At 37.1% G+C, this 16,430-nt stretch overlaps 4 protein-coding genes across 5 annotated transcripts; 2 read left to right on the forward strand and 2 right to left on the reverse strand.

Annotated features, from left to right (window-relative positions):
- Positions 1–6,087: 6,087 nt before the first annotated feature.
- LOC135125577 (uncharacterized) lies at positions 6,088–7,968 on the reverse strand. 2 transcript variants are annotated; one of them, XM_064051222.1, is made up of 3 exons: positions 7,654–7,968; positions 7,401–7,606; positions 6,088–7,333 (listed from the first exon to the last, which is right to left on the reverse strand). In XM_064051222.1, the coding sequence occupies exon 3, from the start codon at positions 6,728–6,730 to the stop codon at positions 6,170–6,172; it is 561 nt and encodes a 186-aa protein (XP_063907292.1). In that variant the 5' UTR covers positions 6,731–7,333; positions 7,401–7,606; positions 7,654–7,968; the 3' UTR covers positions 6,088–6,169. The 2 variants fall into 2 exon arrangements, with proteins under 2 accessions (XP_063907292.1, XP_063907293.1); XM_064051223.1 differs by having other exon boundaries at positions 6,088–6,362; positions 6,428–7,606.
- A 1,751-nt stretch (positions 7,969–9,719) lies between these two features.
- On the reverse strand, positions 9,720–13,971 carry LOC135125733 (probable cytochrome P450 6a23). Its single transcript, XM_064051390.1, has 4 exons — positions 12,768–13,971; positions 12,471–12,722; positions 12,262–12,421; positions 9,720–9,821 (listed from the first exon to the last, which is right to left on the reverse strand). The coding sequence occupies exons 1-4, from the start codon at positions 13,828–13,830 to the stop codon at positions 9,737–9,739; spliced, it is 1,560 nt and encodes a 519-aa protein (XP_063907460.1). The 5' UTR covers positions 13,831–13,971; the 3' UTR covers positions 9,720–9,736.
- LOC135125734 (farnesol dehydrogenase-like) lies at positions 11,162–12,257 on the forward strand. Its single transcript, XM_064051391.1, has 4 exons — positions 11,162–11,318; positions 11,370–11,831; positions 11,915–12,070; positions 12,128–12,257. Exons 1-4 carry the CDS (start codon positions 11,211–11,213, stop codon positions 12,155–12,157), a joined length of 756 nt encoding a protein of 251 aa, XP_063907461.1. The 5' UTR covers positions 11,162–11,210; the 3' UTR covers positions 12,158–12,257.
- A 338-nt stretch (positions 13,972–14,309) lies between the features above and the next one.
- Positions 14,310–15,464, forward strand: LOC135125735 (farnesol dehydrogenase-like). The gene is made up of 4 exons (XM_064051393.1): positions 14,310–14,601; positions 14,658–15,113; positions 15,162–15,317; positions 15,378–15,464. The coding sequence occupies exons 1-4, from the start codon at positions 14,494–14,496 to the stop codon at positions 15,405–15,407; spliced, it is 750 nt and encodes a 249-aa protein (XP_063907463.1). The 5' UTR covers positions 14,310–14,493; the 3' UTR covers positions 15,408–15,464.
- Positions 15,465–16,430: the final 966 nt, after the last annotated feature.

Raw genomic sequence — 16,430 nt, forward strand, 5'->3', positions numbered from 1 at the left:
GCAAACATGAGAAAGCTTTCCACAGATGATATCAATATGAGGTGCCCCGGAAAGTTTGTAATCAATGTAAACACCAAGTATTTTGTAGAGGCTTGTGCTTGAAGATTATGATTAATAGATTTGAGTGCATCATCGATCAATATTGTACTATGGCTACTCTTATCAAACAAAACACATGCAGTTTTATCGTTGTTTACATTTAGCTTACTTTTTACCGACCAGAAAAGAACTCTTTCATATAAAGTTTGAAGCGTACTAATAACTGTGACGAAATCCCACCCGGTTATTAAGTAATTAGCATCATCCGCACAGTACACCTGCAGTGCTTTACAGCCTGTTTCTATATATCGTGCCAGATCATTCGTGAATAAAATAAAAAGAGTAGGTCCCAAAATGGACCCTTGCGGGACACCGATATTGACCGTTCTTGAGTCAGATACAGATGAATTATCATATAATACCTTATGTGTACGATTGGAAATGTAAGAGGTAAACCATTGAAGGGGCACGCCATGGAAACCGAGCCTTTTCAGTTTCTGGAGTAAAATTTGATGCGACATAGTGTCAAATGCCTTTGAGTATTCAATGAATAGACCTAGGGTAACCAATTTGTTATCCATGGACGAGTGGATGGTGTCAATAAATTTACTTAGGGCTGTGTCCACACCTAAATTTTTCCTAAAACCATGCTGCTGTTGGTTAAGCAGGTTATGTTTTTCGAAGTAACATAATATCTTATCATTTACAATAATTTCAAATACTTTCCCTATGCTTGATAATAAACTAATAGGTCTGTAGTTTTCTGCTAAGTTAGGATCTCCTTTTTTAAATAAAGGTAAAACTAGAGCTGTCTTCAGGGCTTCAGGGTATTCGCCCCTTTCAAAAGACAAGTTAATGATATGAACAAGTGGGAAGGCTACATAGTCGACGATACTTTTCAGTAAGTTATTGGAGATGCCGTCGTCGCCTGCAGAGTTGGTCTTTTTTAACTTTTCAATAGCATGATGTATATCGACAACAGTTACTGGATAAAAGAAGAACGAATTAGATTGCAGAGGAATAACACTATAAAAAAACAAAAAAACAGAAACATGGGGATCATATTTTGGAATTTAATTTTAAAAAAGCTAATTTAATTGATCTTTACACAGAACTAGCAGAACTTAATTTTGATTTTCTTAAGAATTTAAATAATATACATGATGCAGTTACTATGTTTTATGATGCCATACATCCAATTTTACGCAAATGTGTGCCTACAAAGAAAAAACCTGCCGGTAATTATCCAGTTTAGTACAATAGAAATATAATTAATCTGATCAAACAAAAATATAAATTTTGGCTGCAATTTAAGAAAACGAACTGTGTAATTGCTCATGAAAATTTCAAAGCACTGAGAAGGGACATAAAAAAACTTGTTAAAGATGCTTATTTGATATACATGCGTAATGTCTCAGCTAATGTTAAAAACGATCCGAAAAGGTTTTGGGGATTCATCAAGGCCAAAAACAACATTTCATCTGTTCCTACTACGATGTCTTATAAAGAAAATGCTTTAAACAGCCCCCAGAACATTGTGGAAACCTTTGCAGATTTCTTTAAAACAGCTTTTAATATCTCTAATTCTGTTCAAAATTTTGATTACAATAGTTCAAATGATCCAAGTATCGACTACCTCAATATAGAGAACTTCGATGAAGAAATTGTATTCAAAGCTATGCGTAAATTGAAACCAACTATGACTGCAGGACCGGACTTAATACCATCATTCTTAGTGAAAGATTGTGCGCCAATTTTGGCAAAACCGGTGACAATATTATTTAACATAATCTTGCGTACATCCACATTTCCTGATGTGTGGAAGCAGTCGAGGATTACTCCTATTTATAAAAATGGCGATAGATCTAATGTTACCAATTATCGACCCATAACAATAATTAACAATCTGGCAAAAGTTTTTGAACATGTCCTTCATATTTTAATCTATCCACATGTTTCGAATATGATCAGAGATAGTCAGCATGGTTTTGTGAAAGGTAGGTCTACGGTGACTAATTTGGTGCTAAAGACACAATATTTATCTGAGGTGTTAGACGAACAGGGTCAGGTGGACTGTATTTATACTGATTTTTCCAGGGCGTTTGACCGTATAGATCATCGCCTTATGTTGATTAAACTGAAATATTTTGGTTTCTCAGATCATTTGATAACTTTAATAAATTCTTACCTCTTGGGTAGAACTCAGTATGTCTTTTTGAATGGTTATCGGTCTAAATGGTATGAACAACTTTCAGGTGTGCCTCAAGGCTCGGTTCTTGGGCCTCTATTATTTAGTATGTTTATTAATGACATAACTTTACATTTAACAGCGAAATGCCTAATTTATGCTGATGATCTAAAAATTTTCCAGCAAATTCGAAATTGGAGTGACTGCCTTAATCTTCAACGTAATCTGGATACATTAAGTGACTGGTCTGTAAGTAATAATCTTCCACTAAACTATAGTAAGTGTTATGTCATGACTTATTCAAGAAAGCAAAATACTATCGATTTTGATTATTCCTTAGCTAGTAACGTTTTGAAAAGACTACACCATATAAAAGATTTAGGAGTTACATTTGACCTAAAGTTGAATTTCATACAGCATATTGAATGTATCGTTGCGTCGGCATACCAATCTCTTGGCTTTATCATTCGCAACTCCAAAGGAATAGAGGTGATAGATTCGTTGAAGATGTTATATTTTAGTTTTGTTCGGTCTAGACTTGAATATGCATCTGTAGTTTGGAATCCTATTTATAATATTCATATCAACAGTGTAGAAAAAGTGCAGCGACGCTTTCTTAAATTTATTGCATTTTTGGAGGATGGTGTTTATCCTGTTCAAGGTTTTCCAAATGATCTTTTGCTATTTAGATTTCAAATGCCAAGTCTGGTAAAAAGACGTAGCGTATCATTCTTCTATCAAACATTATTAATAATGTCATTAATTGTCCTGCTCTCGTGTGCCAAATTTACTTACGTGTGCCTAGATCCAACTTAAGGAGTGGCAGAATTTTTGAACTCCCTCATTCTAGAACTAATATGTTAAAATCTTCGCCATTGTATCTGGCAATTATGAACTATTTGAATGTAGAAGAAACTATTGACATATTTTGTTGCAAACCAGGTGATATTAAAAAAAAAACTCCAAACTCTATCTTAATTATCTATTTAGTTCTTTCTATGTGTTTGGGTTTTCTTTGTTTCTTTTATTTATTTCATTAAATTTGTTTTCTTTTTGGCAGTTGTGGATCTCGGTAAATGGGTTACATACCTGTTGAGTTCCCGTATTTCAATAATAATAATAATAATAATAATAATAAATAAAGTCAAAGTCAATTGTATCTGTTAACGAACTCACTGCTTTAGCTGCAGCGTCAGCAAAGTAGCTATTGAATTTATTTGCAATTTCAGCCGAACTTAGAGCTACACCATTATCCAGTAACTGAGAGGGACCCCGGTCAGAATTATTTGTACAGCTTTTTATTATACGCCATATTTCTTTGTTTTTGTTGTTGGCTTTTTTAACACGTTCACCATTGATAGCCTATTTTACCTCACTAAGTTTGTGTTGATATTTACTATTTATAAGAGAAAAGATACCCTTGAAGACATCGTATTTTTTAGCTAATTCACCAAGAACCGAGACTTGCTCCCGTAAGTCTCTTAATATCGGTGCTACATGAGTAAAGTCACCTTTAGTTTTATAAGTAGACCATACTTTCTTAAATGGGAAAGCTTCCTGAAATAGAGAATTTAACGTAATGCTAAAAATATTATAAGCAAGATTGACATCATCTGAGGTATAGACCCTTTCCCAGGTTTGTCCTGATAAAAATTTAATAAACTTAATGTTAACAGACGAAAAGATGCGGTGCATGCTGCTCACAGTTTATCCTCAGAAGCTTACCAGATTGATCTGAGATATACTCCTCAAAAACATGAGTAAAACATTTGTTTATATTATATGATCGTTACTTACTAAAATGTTATCGAGACAAGAAGTAATTCTAGTAGGTTGTTTAATTAAATAAGCCATGTTATAACTGTTCAAGATATCCAGCAGGTATTTAAGGCTTCTGTCATCGTCTTTTTCAAAGTGTATGTTAAAATGTCCCAGTACAATTAGAGATTTATTTCTTACCTGAGAATAATGGCTCAATATAAGATCAAGTGTCTGAAAAAAGATGTTCAAGTTAATATAGTCTACATGAGATGGTCTATATAGACCCAATACAATAAAATTGTAATCTGACAATTCAATAGCAATATGTAAACACAATCACCTTTAGTGTTAATCAGTGCTAAAAATTTGCAGTGTCATGATAGCAATATTAAATAAAATTGTTGAACACTATAAAGGCGTCGCGTTCACGAAAAACCTTGCAAAATGGTTCACTCAATGGCAGTGGCGGCTCCTCAGAGGAGGCAGGGGAGGCTGAGCCTCCTCTATTTTTGGAGCTGAGCTTCCTCTAATTTTTTTCGATGAAAGAATTTATATTTTTGTAGACATTTGTCATTTTTCAGAATATTTTCTTGGATTTCATTTACTTTCATCATATATCAGGTTAAAATGTCGGAAAAATTTATATTTGTGCCCTCACAATCATAATTCACATTCACACCACTCCGCGTTTGGTTTCAGCGGCAGAGGCTTGCTAGCCGCTAGCCTCCGAACGACGATGCATCTGAATAATGAGACCGTGACCTTGACGCATCGTCAGTGTGTATTGCATTGGCTAAAACGTTGATTGCACTGCCGCTCCAAGCCGCTAGCCTCCGGCTAGTTCATCTCTTTTCAGATCAAGTCGTACAGATAACTTTATCTCTTTCTTATTAGTTGGAGCAATCGGGTGTAAGTAGGAAAAACATTGAGGTGGTTTCGCGAGCTCCCTGTTCAGTGGTGGTGGTGTTTAGGCTTTACGTAGGTAAGGGTATAAAAGGGAAGACCAACACCATCACTCCCATTAATGGTATTGACAGTTACAATTAGAAACAAAACAGAGCATTTCATGAAAATAATTATAATAAAACTAAATAGTTAACGGCTTCAGTTTTAAGAAACAAATTATACTGTTGGAATTGTGTATTAGTGATAAATCTTCCGCTTGGGGTAAAACAGGCTATAATAATTTACAAAATTTGTCACGAGCTATAGAAAGACATGAAAAATCACAGGAACACATATTTTCTTAGATTAAATTAGAAATGCTTGGTAAGCAAAACATTGCCAATAATTTAGATTCGGCTCATAAAAGGGAGAACTATTACGAGAAAGTTGGTGAAAATTGGGCAATTTTGAAAAGACTAATCGATGCAATATAATTTATCTGTCAACGCAAGAGTGTTCTTTTCGTGGGCATGACGAAAAAAATTATTCAGATAATAAAAGATATAAAAAGTAGTGCCTTTCAAATTTGAGCCTCCTCTGAAGAAAAGTTCACGAGCCGCCACTGCTCAATGGCTGAATGGATGGATAAAGTAGCAGTAGCAACGGGTGCTAATGCTCGAATTGGTGCTTCAATAGTAGATGCTCTTCTAGAAAAAGGAGTGATTGTAATTACAAACTACTTCAAACAGTAGTTCCCATAACCAATTCTATTTCATGTAGTAGCAATTGCTTGCCGAACCGAATTAATCGAAAAACGCTCCAAAAATTTAACAAAGAAGCAAAAACTCTACGCTATTAAAGCAGACTTAAGTGAAGAAGAAGATTTTAAGTGTTCTGAAATGGCTTGAAGATAACGCAGGTCTTTTTCCATTCTTATCAACAATGCTGGAACCACCTCAATGGGTGGCCTTCTCGACACTTGGACCGAAAATATGAAGAAAGTCCTCGATTTGAATATTCTGGCACTGTGAAGACCCATAAAATCAACGGACATAAGTAGTACCTATAAGCTTGTAATTAGGGCAATTACAGTTCATCTCCCACTGACTGTTACTCTAATAATATTACTATCGAGGTCTAGGTACATGAAATAAAAAAAATATGTGACACCACTTTTTTTTCTCAAGTTCGTCATATAATTAACATTAACCTGTCCATTTGAGAATAACTCTCTCAAAAACTTAAAAGTAGTTACTTTCAAGGGGTTGTCCGTTTGAGAGGATATTTCGGGAACATTCATTTTGTGGTTGCTTTCAAAAAGCTAGCTGACGAAAGGTCATTACCAGACAGTGGTATCAGAACCGTGTCCAGTACCATCCAGCATGATTCAAACGGGGTGGTGTCGGTGCCAGTGGCAGCACGAGAGGCGGACGCTTGGGCGGTGGCGGTTGAAATTCGTGAATCGGAGACGGCGCGATTGGTCTCGTAGCTGTCGGTTGGGGCAACAGTCAAAGACGGGGCAGGTTCCTGTATTACATATATACATCTACGTACTTGGCTCGTCGATTCGGCTGTTGAGGACCTCACCAGAGGCGGGACGAACAAGTTACAATGGGGCGTAGCGCTGGTGGAGGCTGGCCATGGGAACGGCGCTGGCATCACCGGACGCGAAATTACGGTGGTGGGATGGCAGGCCTGGTTAGCGAAAAGTTCCAGGTCACCAAAATCGCTGCAGCCGACTTCGCCACCACGTACCCAAACGTCGGCGTCGATATGGAGGCGGTAGGGATCGGTGTCTACGATCTCATTGATGACGGTCGGGAGAGACGTGACCAACTCCTCCAGGTCCATCTCCATATCGGCTGCGACGATTGTGCCACCAAACTCCCCGTGACGGTCTGGAATTTCGCCGATATCGTATGGGGGTGGTGTGCCAAGCCGCTGAGAAAGTAACAGGTGGGGGGCGCCTTCAGTCAGGAGCAGTGGTACTTGGGCACCGGGATGGCTCTAAAGCCGGAGTCACACTTCTCCTAGTGGTCTGGTGAGCGCCCGCGGAAACAAGAAGTAAAACGGAGGAATTTTACTAACAACAATCGGGATTTTATTCCTTGCCACCAGCTACACGGCTAAAATAATCTTACGTTAATCTTAAAAAAAATACGGTTTTAACAAAACAAGAAAAAAAGGAACAAAATGTCCGGCACGGTCATTCCCTCCTGAACGTCAACTTCCTTCGAGACGGGCTCCTCCTGGCGCTAGGGGCGGCGACCCTAGAACGGGAAATCGCGCCGGGTTGGTATGGCGACCCGGGAGGGGAGCGCGGCGGCGGAAAACGCAATGTGCTCAACGGCGGCGGCGATTAAAAAAATGGTCTGCAAATAGGCAGGAAAACCCAAATAGCTATTGTGGCGATTTTGACGTTCTCCGGCCTTTTTTGTTGGGGGGTCCTTTCGGCGCCAGCTGGGTAGTTAATCCAACAAGGAAGAGGAATTGACGAACGGACAACAGACTTATTTTACGATCTTACATGCTACTTTCCGCAAATTTACATAAGCTCTTTCCTGGTGAAGTACTTCGGAGCGATCCTCTTGTGTTCAAAGCTCCCCTAGGAGATGTTACCATAGTATGGGACAGCAACGATGGAGACGGCAACCAACCACGAATCGATGGGTATGGGACAGTGACGACGGAGACGGCAACCAATCACGAATCGACGCCACCCGTACATAGAACCTAGTTCCTCCTGTTATTTAAATATTCTAGGCCAAATAGGCACTCACCTAGCTGTTATTGGTTCCTTATTTTGCCAAAATCTCGCTTTTCACCGCATTTCAATTCGCTCAAAAAACGCTCTTCACCTCCTCTTTTTCTCGCCGCCCGTAAAAACCGACTCCACTCTTCCGAGAGCTTGCTCACCGAGCGCGCTTAGATTTAAAAATCGTTACACTATTTAACCAAAAAGTTTGTTAATAAAGGCGATTAATAATCGAAATATTTTAGCGAGCTCGTTCCTTGCGCGTTAATATTTGAGATTATTAATCGCCAATTAACAGTCGAGTTAGTTTACAATACTTTTCCGGTAATCGCAATTTTATTAAATTACTGAAAATTGAAAATATGAGTTATGCAACCAAACACATAAGTGAACATGTTTTTTAATACAGTAAACTTATTTGATGTACACCTTTTAAAACTTTTATGACTTAAGCGGCTTAAGCTAAAGCACCCTTATAAGTCAAACTGGCTGTTGTATAACTTACTCACTTCACAGCTCCATTATGGCAACAATGGATAATCCTTGCGGTTCGGGACCATAAAGCTTACAATAGCCAGTTTGACTCATAAGGGTAGTTTGGCTTAAGCCGCTCAAGTCATAAAAATTTTACAAGGTGTATGTCAAGTGACTTTACTGTAAATATTACTCCTATTAGTTTATTACACGGTGGTAGAAGTAAGGTGTGGAAACAAGCCGCTCCAATTTATTGAATAAAACACGCATCCCAGTAGGCTTATTTACTACGAAATAGTATGCAGCACAGTATGTCCATCTATGTATTAACATTTCAACTTGTCAGTGTATTTATGAATGAATTAAGTGACAGATTCGTTGGAGGGAAAATAAATCACAGCACTACGGTTTGTGGTTGGTCTTTGGTGTGAATCGTGTGATTGGTGGATGATTCGACATTTGGGATTGGGTAATAAATGCCATTGGCATAAATGTCAAAGATTTAATGCAGTTTTCTATTACTTAATTTCAACTGATCTCTCTAGACGTCGCTGCGGTGTGGACAGCTAATGATATATAGTCCAAACCACGCGATTTGTGTTTTCTACCAATGATTTTGAGGAAAGTTATGAATGAGGTTTCCACACCTTACTTCTACCACCGTGGTTTTTTAAATTTGGATATCTCCAAATCATGATGAATGCTTAAAGTGGACGGAAGCATAGAATACTTTGGCCACAAGCTTGCTTTTTGGGAAATTTCGGAGAAGGATGCAAAAATACAACTTACCACCTGCTTTCCGGCGCGCCATACAACAAACTCATCATAGGTTTTTGGTAAAGCCCATTGTCTTATCCGGGAAGTAAATTTAGTGAAGGAGGCGTTAAAGAATCCATTTCTATACAATTAATTGTCCATTTTGAATTGATTCAGTAAATTTTTGACATTTAGAAATATAATATTTCAGGTAGGGAGGGGTATATCTGGTTGTCTAAAAGCATGCGTTAATAAACGATTATCGGAAAACAGTATTTACGGTGCGGTGGTCGGTTTTCACTTCCAAAAAGACATTTCCGCTTCCACCGCCACAGCACGGGGCAGAACACTTCCAAGCTAAGTGAAGGTTCGAAAAAGAATCCCCGTTTTCTGGTCGCGTTGGCGGGACAATCGCGGATTTACCCCTGGTTCTCGGTACTTGTCGCAGTTTCCGGTTGTTGATGTAATTCCTTAATTTTGTATTTAATAACCTTAGAGTGAGAAATCTATTATTTTTATGTCTATGGCAGGGTATTTGACATACTCCTGTATACAAGTCGATTAATATAGAAATGTTTTATTTGGCTGCTTTTCTTGGTGAAAAATCTTAACACCGGTCCGCGAAAATTCGCTTCGTTGCAACTTGTAGAACCGTTTCACCCCAAATGGGCAATTATGGGAGATCCAAATCTCTCTTATGTATTTGCGTTGATGTTATTAACAAACGAACGCTCATAAGTTTAGACCAAGGTGCTGGTATAAATGTTATTTCTTCAAATATGGTTCCATTTGTCAAAATTTCACCCTTTTTATTTTAAATACACCAGGCAACCATCTAATCCCAATATTAGGTATGGCTAATATACAAAATAATATAATTAGGACAAATGCAAACTAAGTGCAGGGCCGTTGTTGTCAAAAAATTTGATTACCCTCTTATGTGCAAAGCAATTCTTTAGATACCTGAAAAATAATGTAGTTACATTTGAGCGGAATTCACTCACAACTCATACACATTGCTAATTTTCAGTCGGAACAAATTAAGACAAGAAATAGCAATTCAAATACATATATTAAATACTCCATCATTGCATGTTAAGAGCAATTATTATTAACGACACATTGAAATTTATTGGACACTTAAATAGCGGTAGTCAAACTGTCACAGTGAGCACAAAATACAACACCAGTTGCATTACTCCGATTCTGCAGTGATGTTTGACAACAAGCATTTTCACCAAACGGTTAAAATTAGCGAAAAGTGTCAAGATATTTTTTATTACCAAATACATATTCTCTGGCACTCTGAGTCGCCGAGGATGTAAGAATGAGTCGGGGCATAGCTCAATGTTTTTGCCATAAATTTGGTAAAATTTCATTTTTACATAATCAAAATAAAACTGTTGATGACGTCGCGATTATTCAAGACAAATCATCTCCTTTCTTATACTATTTGATTACAAAAGAATTGTCTCACCAAAAGGCTACATATAAAACCTTTTTCTGGCATCCAAAAATGAAAAAACCGCGTTGTTAAAAATGGAGATAAAGATTTGGTAAAAAGTTTAAGTTAAATATATATACAGCGTGTTATTGAAAGGTACGTACAAAATAAAATCGGGAATTGGTCTCGAAGTATGGGTGCTAAAAGTTAAAAAAAGTTCAAGTAAAAGTGTTCTCCTTTTCGAGATAAAAATTATTAAAATTTATGTCCAAATTCGTTGTACGCCTCTGGTCAAAAAAATCATCTCTCGTTTCTATTGCAACATTTAGTCTTGACAAAAGTTTTATTGTTACAGTTGCTAGGATTTACTAAATTAAATTAATTTTACCTATTTATCGTTCAGTAGCGTCTAAAAAGGTTGGATAAAGGTTAATTTTCCCCTTATAATTTTGATAACACAACATAAGTTTTTCAGACTTCTTAGACTTCGCGAAGGACTGTCAATTTTGTTGTACGTACCTTTCAATAACACCCTGTATATATGATCCAATTTCGGTTTCAAGGTATAGATATAGAAATTACAGTGTGCTGCCTTTCCCATACACGGCCTTGCCTTCTTGAAAATGTTGTTTTATAATTTAGGGGGTCATCAGTGGTCGAGAAAACGTAAAAATAGAAAGTCAGTTGATGGACTCGATTGCAATACTTTCTTGGCTTACGCTCGAGAAGTAAAAATTCGTCAGATCTTCCAAATTCTAAATGAAAAATTCTTGTTTACACAAAATACTATATAGGCTGTTATCTCGAGTTTACAGAACCTGATAACCTATACATTTTTAAAACACAGTTATCAACGTTGAGTAGTAAAAAGACAAGTCTGGTCACTACATAACGAGCAGCTTGCGACAATGGCAAATTCTATGGATAGATGGGTAGGCAAAGTAGCCATTGTAACCGGAGCTAGTGCTGGAATCGGTGCTGCCATCGCTGACCAACTTGTTGAAAACGGCCTAATTGTAAGTGATAAATCTGAACGACTTTTTTGAATTTAAACGCACTTTTCACAGGTTGTTGGACTCGCACGTCGCCCAGAATTAATCGAAGAGCATGCTAAGACTCTCAGTAACAAAAAAGGGAAACTCTACGCAATTAAAACAGATTTAAGAAAAGAGGAAGACATTCAGGGTGCTTTCAAATGGGTTGACGATAATTTAGGACCAGTACACATTCTTATCAACAATGCGGGAACGGGTACTGGAGGTGGACTGACAAATACCAGCACTGAAGACTGGAGGAAAGTTTTCGATCTGAATGTTTTGGGTTTGTGTATAGCTACAAGAGAAGCAATAAGTTCAATGAAGAAACACAAGATTGATGATGGTCATATTATTCATATCAATAGTGCGGCAGGTCATCGAGTTTTTTCTCCTCAGTTCAATGTCTACCCGGCTTCTAAATTTGCTGTTACTGCTTTAACTGAAACGTTGAGGCAGGAGTTGAACAGTCTTGGTACTAAAATCAGAGTTACGGTGAGTGGAAGTAGTGTTAAATAAATACATTATATTATAATAATTCTTATAAAAATATGACTATAGACTGTATTTTGTTGTAGAGTATTAGTCCTGGGCTGGTAGCCACAGAGTTAACCACATTAGGTACAAAGTTACCATCAGACGTTAGAGAAGAATTTCATAAACGACCTATTTTGCAAGCTGAAGATATCGCTGATGGCGTTGTCTACGTTCTGTCAACGCCAGGACATGTTCAAGTGAGTTTAGAAGCTGGAGTGTTAACTATTAATTAATATAAATTATTTTTATGCTAGGTTCATGAACTAACGATAAGGCCGTTTTAGGAACAGAGAAATTTCAAAATGATGTTAAATATGGCCAACATCATTATAAACATTGACAATTGATAAGCTTATAGAATAAAACAAAAACCCGTAAAGTTAATTACAATTTATTGGCATTCAACCAAATTCCACTTTCCGCAGTCAGTACTAAAGTACTTTTTTTCATCTTCAAAGGTTCTTGTGTTCTGTTATTAATAGTAAACTTAAAATTTCTTAACAAAGAAATTAATGCCAATTTTGATTGTATCTGCCCAAAACGCATACCTAAAACCTTACCGTATAGATCTCATTTAACAACAATTTTTTTTCTTACCTATACAAATTCTAGGTCCTTCTCCAAACGGAATAAACGCATAACTTTCTCTTAAACCCTTATTTGTGTCATTAAAACGTTCAGGATCAAATTTCTCAGGCTCAGGATAAAATTCCTCATTATGGTGAATACCAAGAACCGGAATCACAACTGTAGTACCTTTCTCAATCACCACATCAGTACCAAAAACTTTGTAGTCTTTTACACACTTCCGATTTAAATATGCTGCCGGCGGGTACTTTCTTAAAGTTTCTAAAATATCTTTTTACCTCCAACTCTTCGACATGACAAACTCACCATCTAACACTTGCTCTAAATATTTCATTTCTTGGATGGCCTCATACGTAATCACGTTTTGGTACTTCTCCAAAACTTTTCCGACCTCTTCTCGAACACTCTCTTGTATATCTTCGTTTTTCGCAAGCTCGTACAGAGCAAAACTGATGGCAGTCGGTGACGTGGACATCCCTGCCAGAAAGAAAATAAAACACTGAGCTGCTATTTCTTCAATTTTCAAATAGCTTCCATCTTCGTTTCTCAGTTCGGTGAGTACTTGAAGAAAGTCGTGTCTTACAATGTGTTGCTTTTTCCTGTAATCGATTGCCTCTTCAACTATCTTCAGAAAGAACGTAGATGCGTCTTTTGGTATCAAAGCAATGTTTAAAATTCTTCCAAGTTTTGGAAAATTGTCAACTATGAAACCCTTCACTCTTCTGGTACGTGATCGCCTGAAAATTTTTCTCCCGAATTGTTGTATGGGTGATTGCTCGGAAAAATTTTGCCAGTCTAGACCAAAAACGCAGGACTCGATAACATCACCAATGAAACTATCCGCAATTGTTTTAGCTTCAAAGGGTATTTTTCTGTTTATTTCAGTTTCAATCTTTTTGATCAGAATTTCTTTACAGCTTAGAAGAAGCGGAAATATTGATTTTAGTTTGCCGGGAGTGAAGATCTGACTGAGGTTTGTTCTCATACGACGCCATTTTGGGCCACTGGTGTTGAAAATGTGGCAACTCAGAGGATCGTCTTTTTCGTTGTAGTACAGTCCACGGTGTGGAAAGTATTGGAAATCTTTAGTCATGATGTTTTTGAGTAGATGTAGATCCCTGACAACGTAAATTGGTGTCACTTGGATAAAAACTCCTCCATGTTTCCATTGGTTTTGTTTCATTAGATTATAGACATGTTTGAATTTGATGCCAAGGTGTTCGTTCAAACTAGAAAAATCTGTTTGCAGGCAGGGTACATTTCTTCGGTTCCAATGTAGATAAAACCAGTTGTATACACTGACAATTATAACTGATAGAGTTATAACTACGATGATGAAATCACCGGTAGGTGAGTCCGCAAAAAACATTTTTAGCACTTTATAAGCACACAGGAACCTTCTGGAGAATTTAATATGTGATATGTTTGAAACTGTACTTTTATCTGAATTATCGTAATTAATTTAACTGCTTTAATGCTTGTCCTAAATCGCGCTTGAGTAAAGAATGAACATCTGTTTACTATTGCGTGGACAAGGTCAAAGTTATTTATTTTTAGATGTGTCTCGGTTGTAATGTAGGGGAGAGTAGTGAGTAGTATCTTGTGGTGTTTCACATTGTCAAAACAATATTTTATCAAAAAAAAAAAATATATATATATATAACTAATGCGTCAGTGACTAGTTTCAACTCACCGAAACCTGATTAAACTTCTCAGTCCTTTTCATCTACATCGTTTTATTTTTATGTTCCACCGAGTAAGTTTTATCGCTTAGGTATATAATTTATTCTACTTTACATTCAGAATTACAAGTTATCAAACGTATGATTCATTCAAGGGAGCCTTTTAGTACTTTTACATTATTTTTACTTGTAAAAAACACGATAAAGATAAAAAGTATGTTCATTAGTAGCCAACAGTGTTAATAACTTTGTCATATACGTTTTATTTTAATTGCCAGAACGACGCAAATAGGTATATAAAACCGCCAGACAAACACAAAGTCACAATTGCTTAGCAAAAATTTACAACCATGGTACTACCAATAGCAAAATGGGTGGGCAAAGTGGCCGTAGTAACAGGTGCTAGTTCTGGAATTGGTGCCGCTATAGTAGACCGACTAATCGAAAAAGGGGTATTTGTAAGTACTTTTAATGTTCGTTTTTAAAATTATATCAAAAGAAAAATTCATAATAGGTTGTAGGAATTGCTCGCCGAGTTGAACTAATCGAAAAACGTGCCAAAAGTTGCACGGCTAAAGAAAAACTATACGCTGTAAAAGCAGATATCACCAAAGAAGAAGAAATTCTGAAAGCTTTAAAATGGGTTGAAGACAATGTCGGCCCGATTCACATTCTTATCAACAGTGCTGGAGTCATTTTGCTAAAAGGACTTACCGAAACCTCCACCGAAGATATGAAAACAACTCTAGATTTGAACGTCTTGGGTCTATCCATAATAACAAGAGAAGTAGTGAAGATGATGCAGGCTCACAAAATCAATGGACATATTATACACATTAACAGTACTCTTGGACATCAAGTGATATCGCATGCTTTTAGCATATATCCGGCGACGAAATTTGCTGTAACCGCTCTTACCGAGACGTTGAGGCAAGAACTTAATTCTTTAGGGTTGAAAATAAAAGTTACGGTGAGTGTTTTGGGTTGGAAGGGTTTGGATTTTGACGCATTTTTGTAGAGTGTGAGTCCGGGTTTGGTTGCTACTGAGATGACTACTTTAAATAAGGATATCTTACCGGAAGCTAAAGAAATGTTCGACAAAATAGCGATTTTACAACCTGCGGATGTAGTAGATGCGGTGGTTTATGCTTTATCGACCCCCGAACATGTACAGGTAAGTGCTTTTAAGGTTTCCAATAGCAATTTGTTTAATCATACTTATTATACTTTATAGGTGCATGAACTTACATTAACTGGATTATAAAAAGTTTTAATGTGTAACTATTATAGATAGAAAGATAAATAAACTTTATAAATCTTTGTGACATTATTTATTTTCCATATTTTCTAAACTATATAGTTGTTAGTCCCCTTGCAGTCCAATTCTATACTATACAGATTCATCATTTTAATCACTAGTAGATTCAAAAGTTACAAAATTTGACAAGGCCTCGTAAAAACTAGACGGGCACCAGACTGGAATTCAAAATTTTGGCTTCTTGCCTAGACAGACATCTCAAGATTTATTTACAACGTACTTTAAAACATGGAATTTGGACATAGGGAATAACATGAGGAATTATTATCTTATAAGTTATAAGTTATTCAACTCAAACTGAATTATTTTAAGAAACTCGAAATGAAGCCCTTCGACCAGCTCATCTTTCTCAACACCTCCATCGGCAGCATCATGACATGCTTTGGGGGCCCGTCAAGCTAAGGATTTACTCGCGGTACCTCACTCAGTAATCACTGAACAACTCAAACTGCATTATATTTTGTCCAACGTGATGTTTATTATAGGACAATTTAGGCGCAATACATGCACAAAATGCACAAAATATTGTCACAAAATAAATCCATACACCGCCCCAGTACGACGCCTATGTGTTGCTTCTAGTATGTAGTATATGACTCATCGATCGGGCGACGCGGCGTTCACTAAAGGAAAGCCTACAAGCGCATGTCGCGACGGGTCCAGAAAACCCTCGAAGCGGCGTTCGCTAAAAAAGGCCTCGAAGCGGAAGTGCATGCTTAAATATAGTCTGGTCTTTTACATGCAAGATCGAGAGCTCGCATAAATGTTGCTTATTTCAATCAGCATTTTCCGCAACGCTGGATTGGAAAGTTCGGACCGACCTATTTGCCTGGACGTTCTCCGGATTTAAATCCCGATGATTTTTTCTTTGGGAATCTCTTCCCGACCGTGTGTATTCAAACAATACTGATGCAAACTGAGACGCAGGCCAACAATATGACCTTCAGATTTCACCTCAAATACTGATCA

The sequence above is a fragment of the Zophobas morio genome, unplaced genomic scaffold (assembly GCF_036711695.1).
Source record: "Zophobas morio isolate AGI-343-1 ecotype UQ-CSIRO unplaced genomic scaffold, CSIRO_AGI_Zmor_V1 ptg000009l, whole genome shotgun sequence".
NCBI lineage: Eukaryota > Metazoa > Arthropoda > Insecta > Coleoptera > Tenebrionidae > Zophobas > Zophobas morio.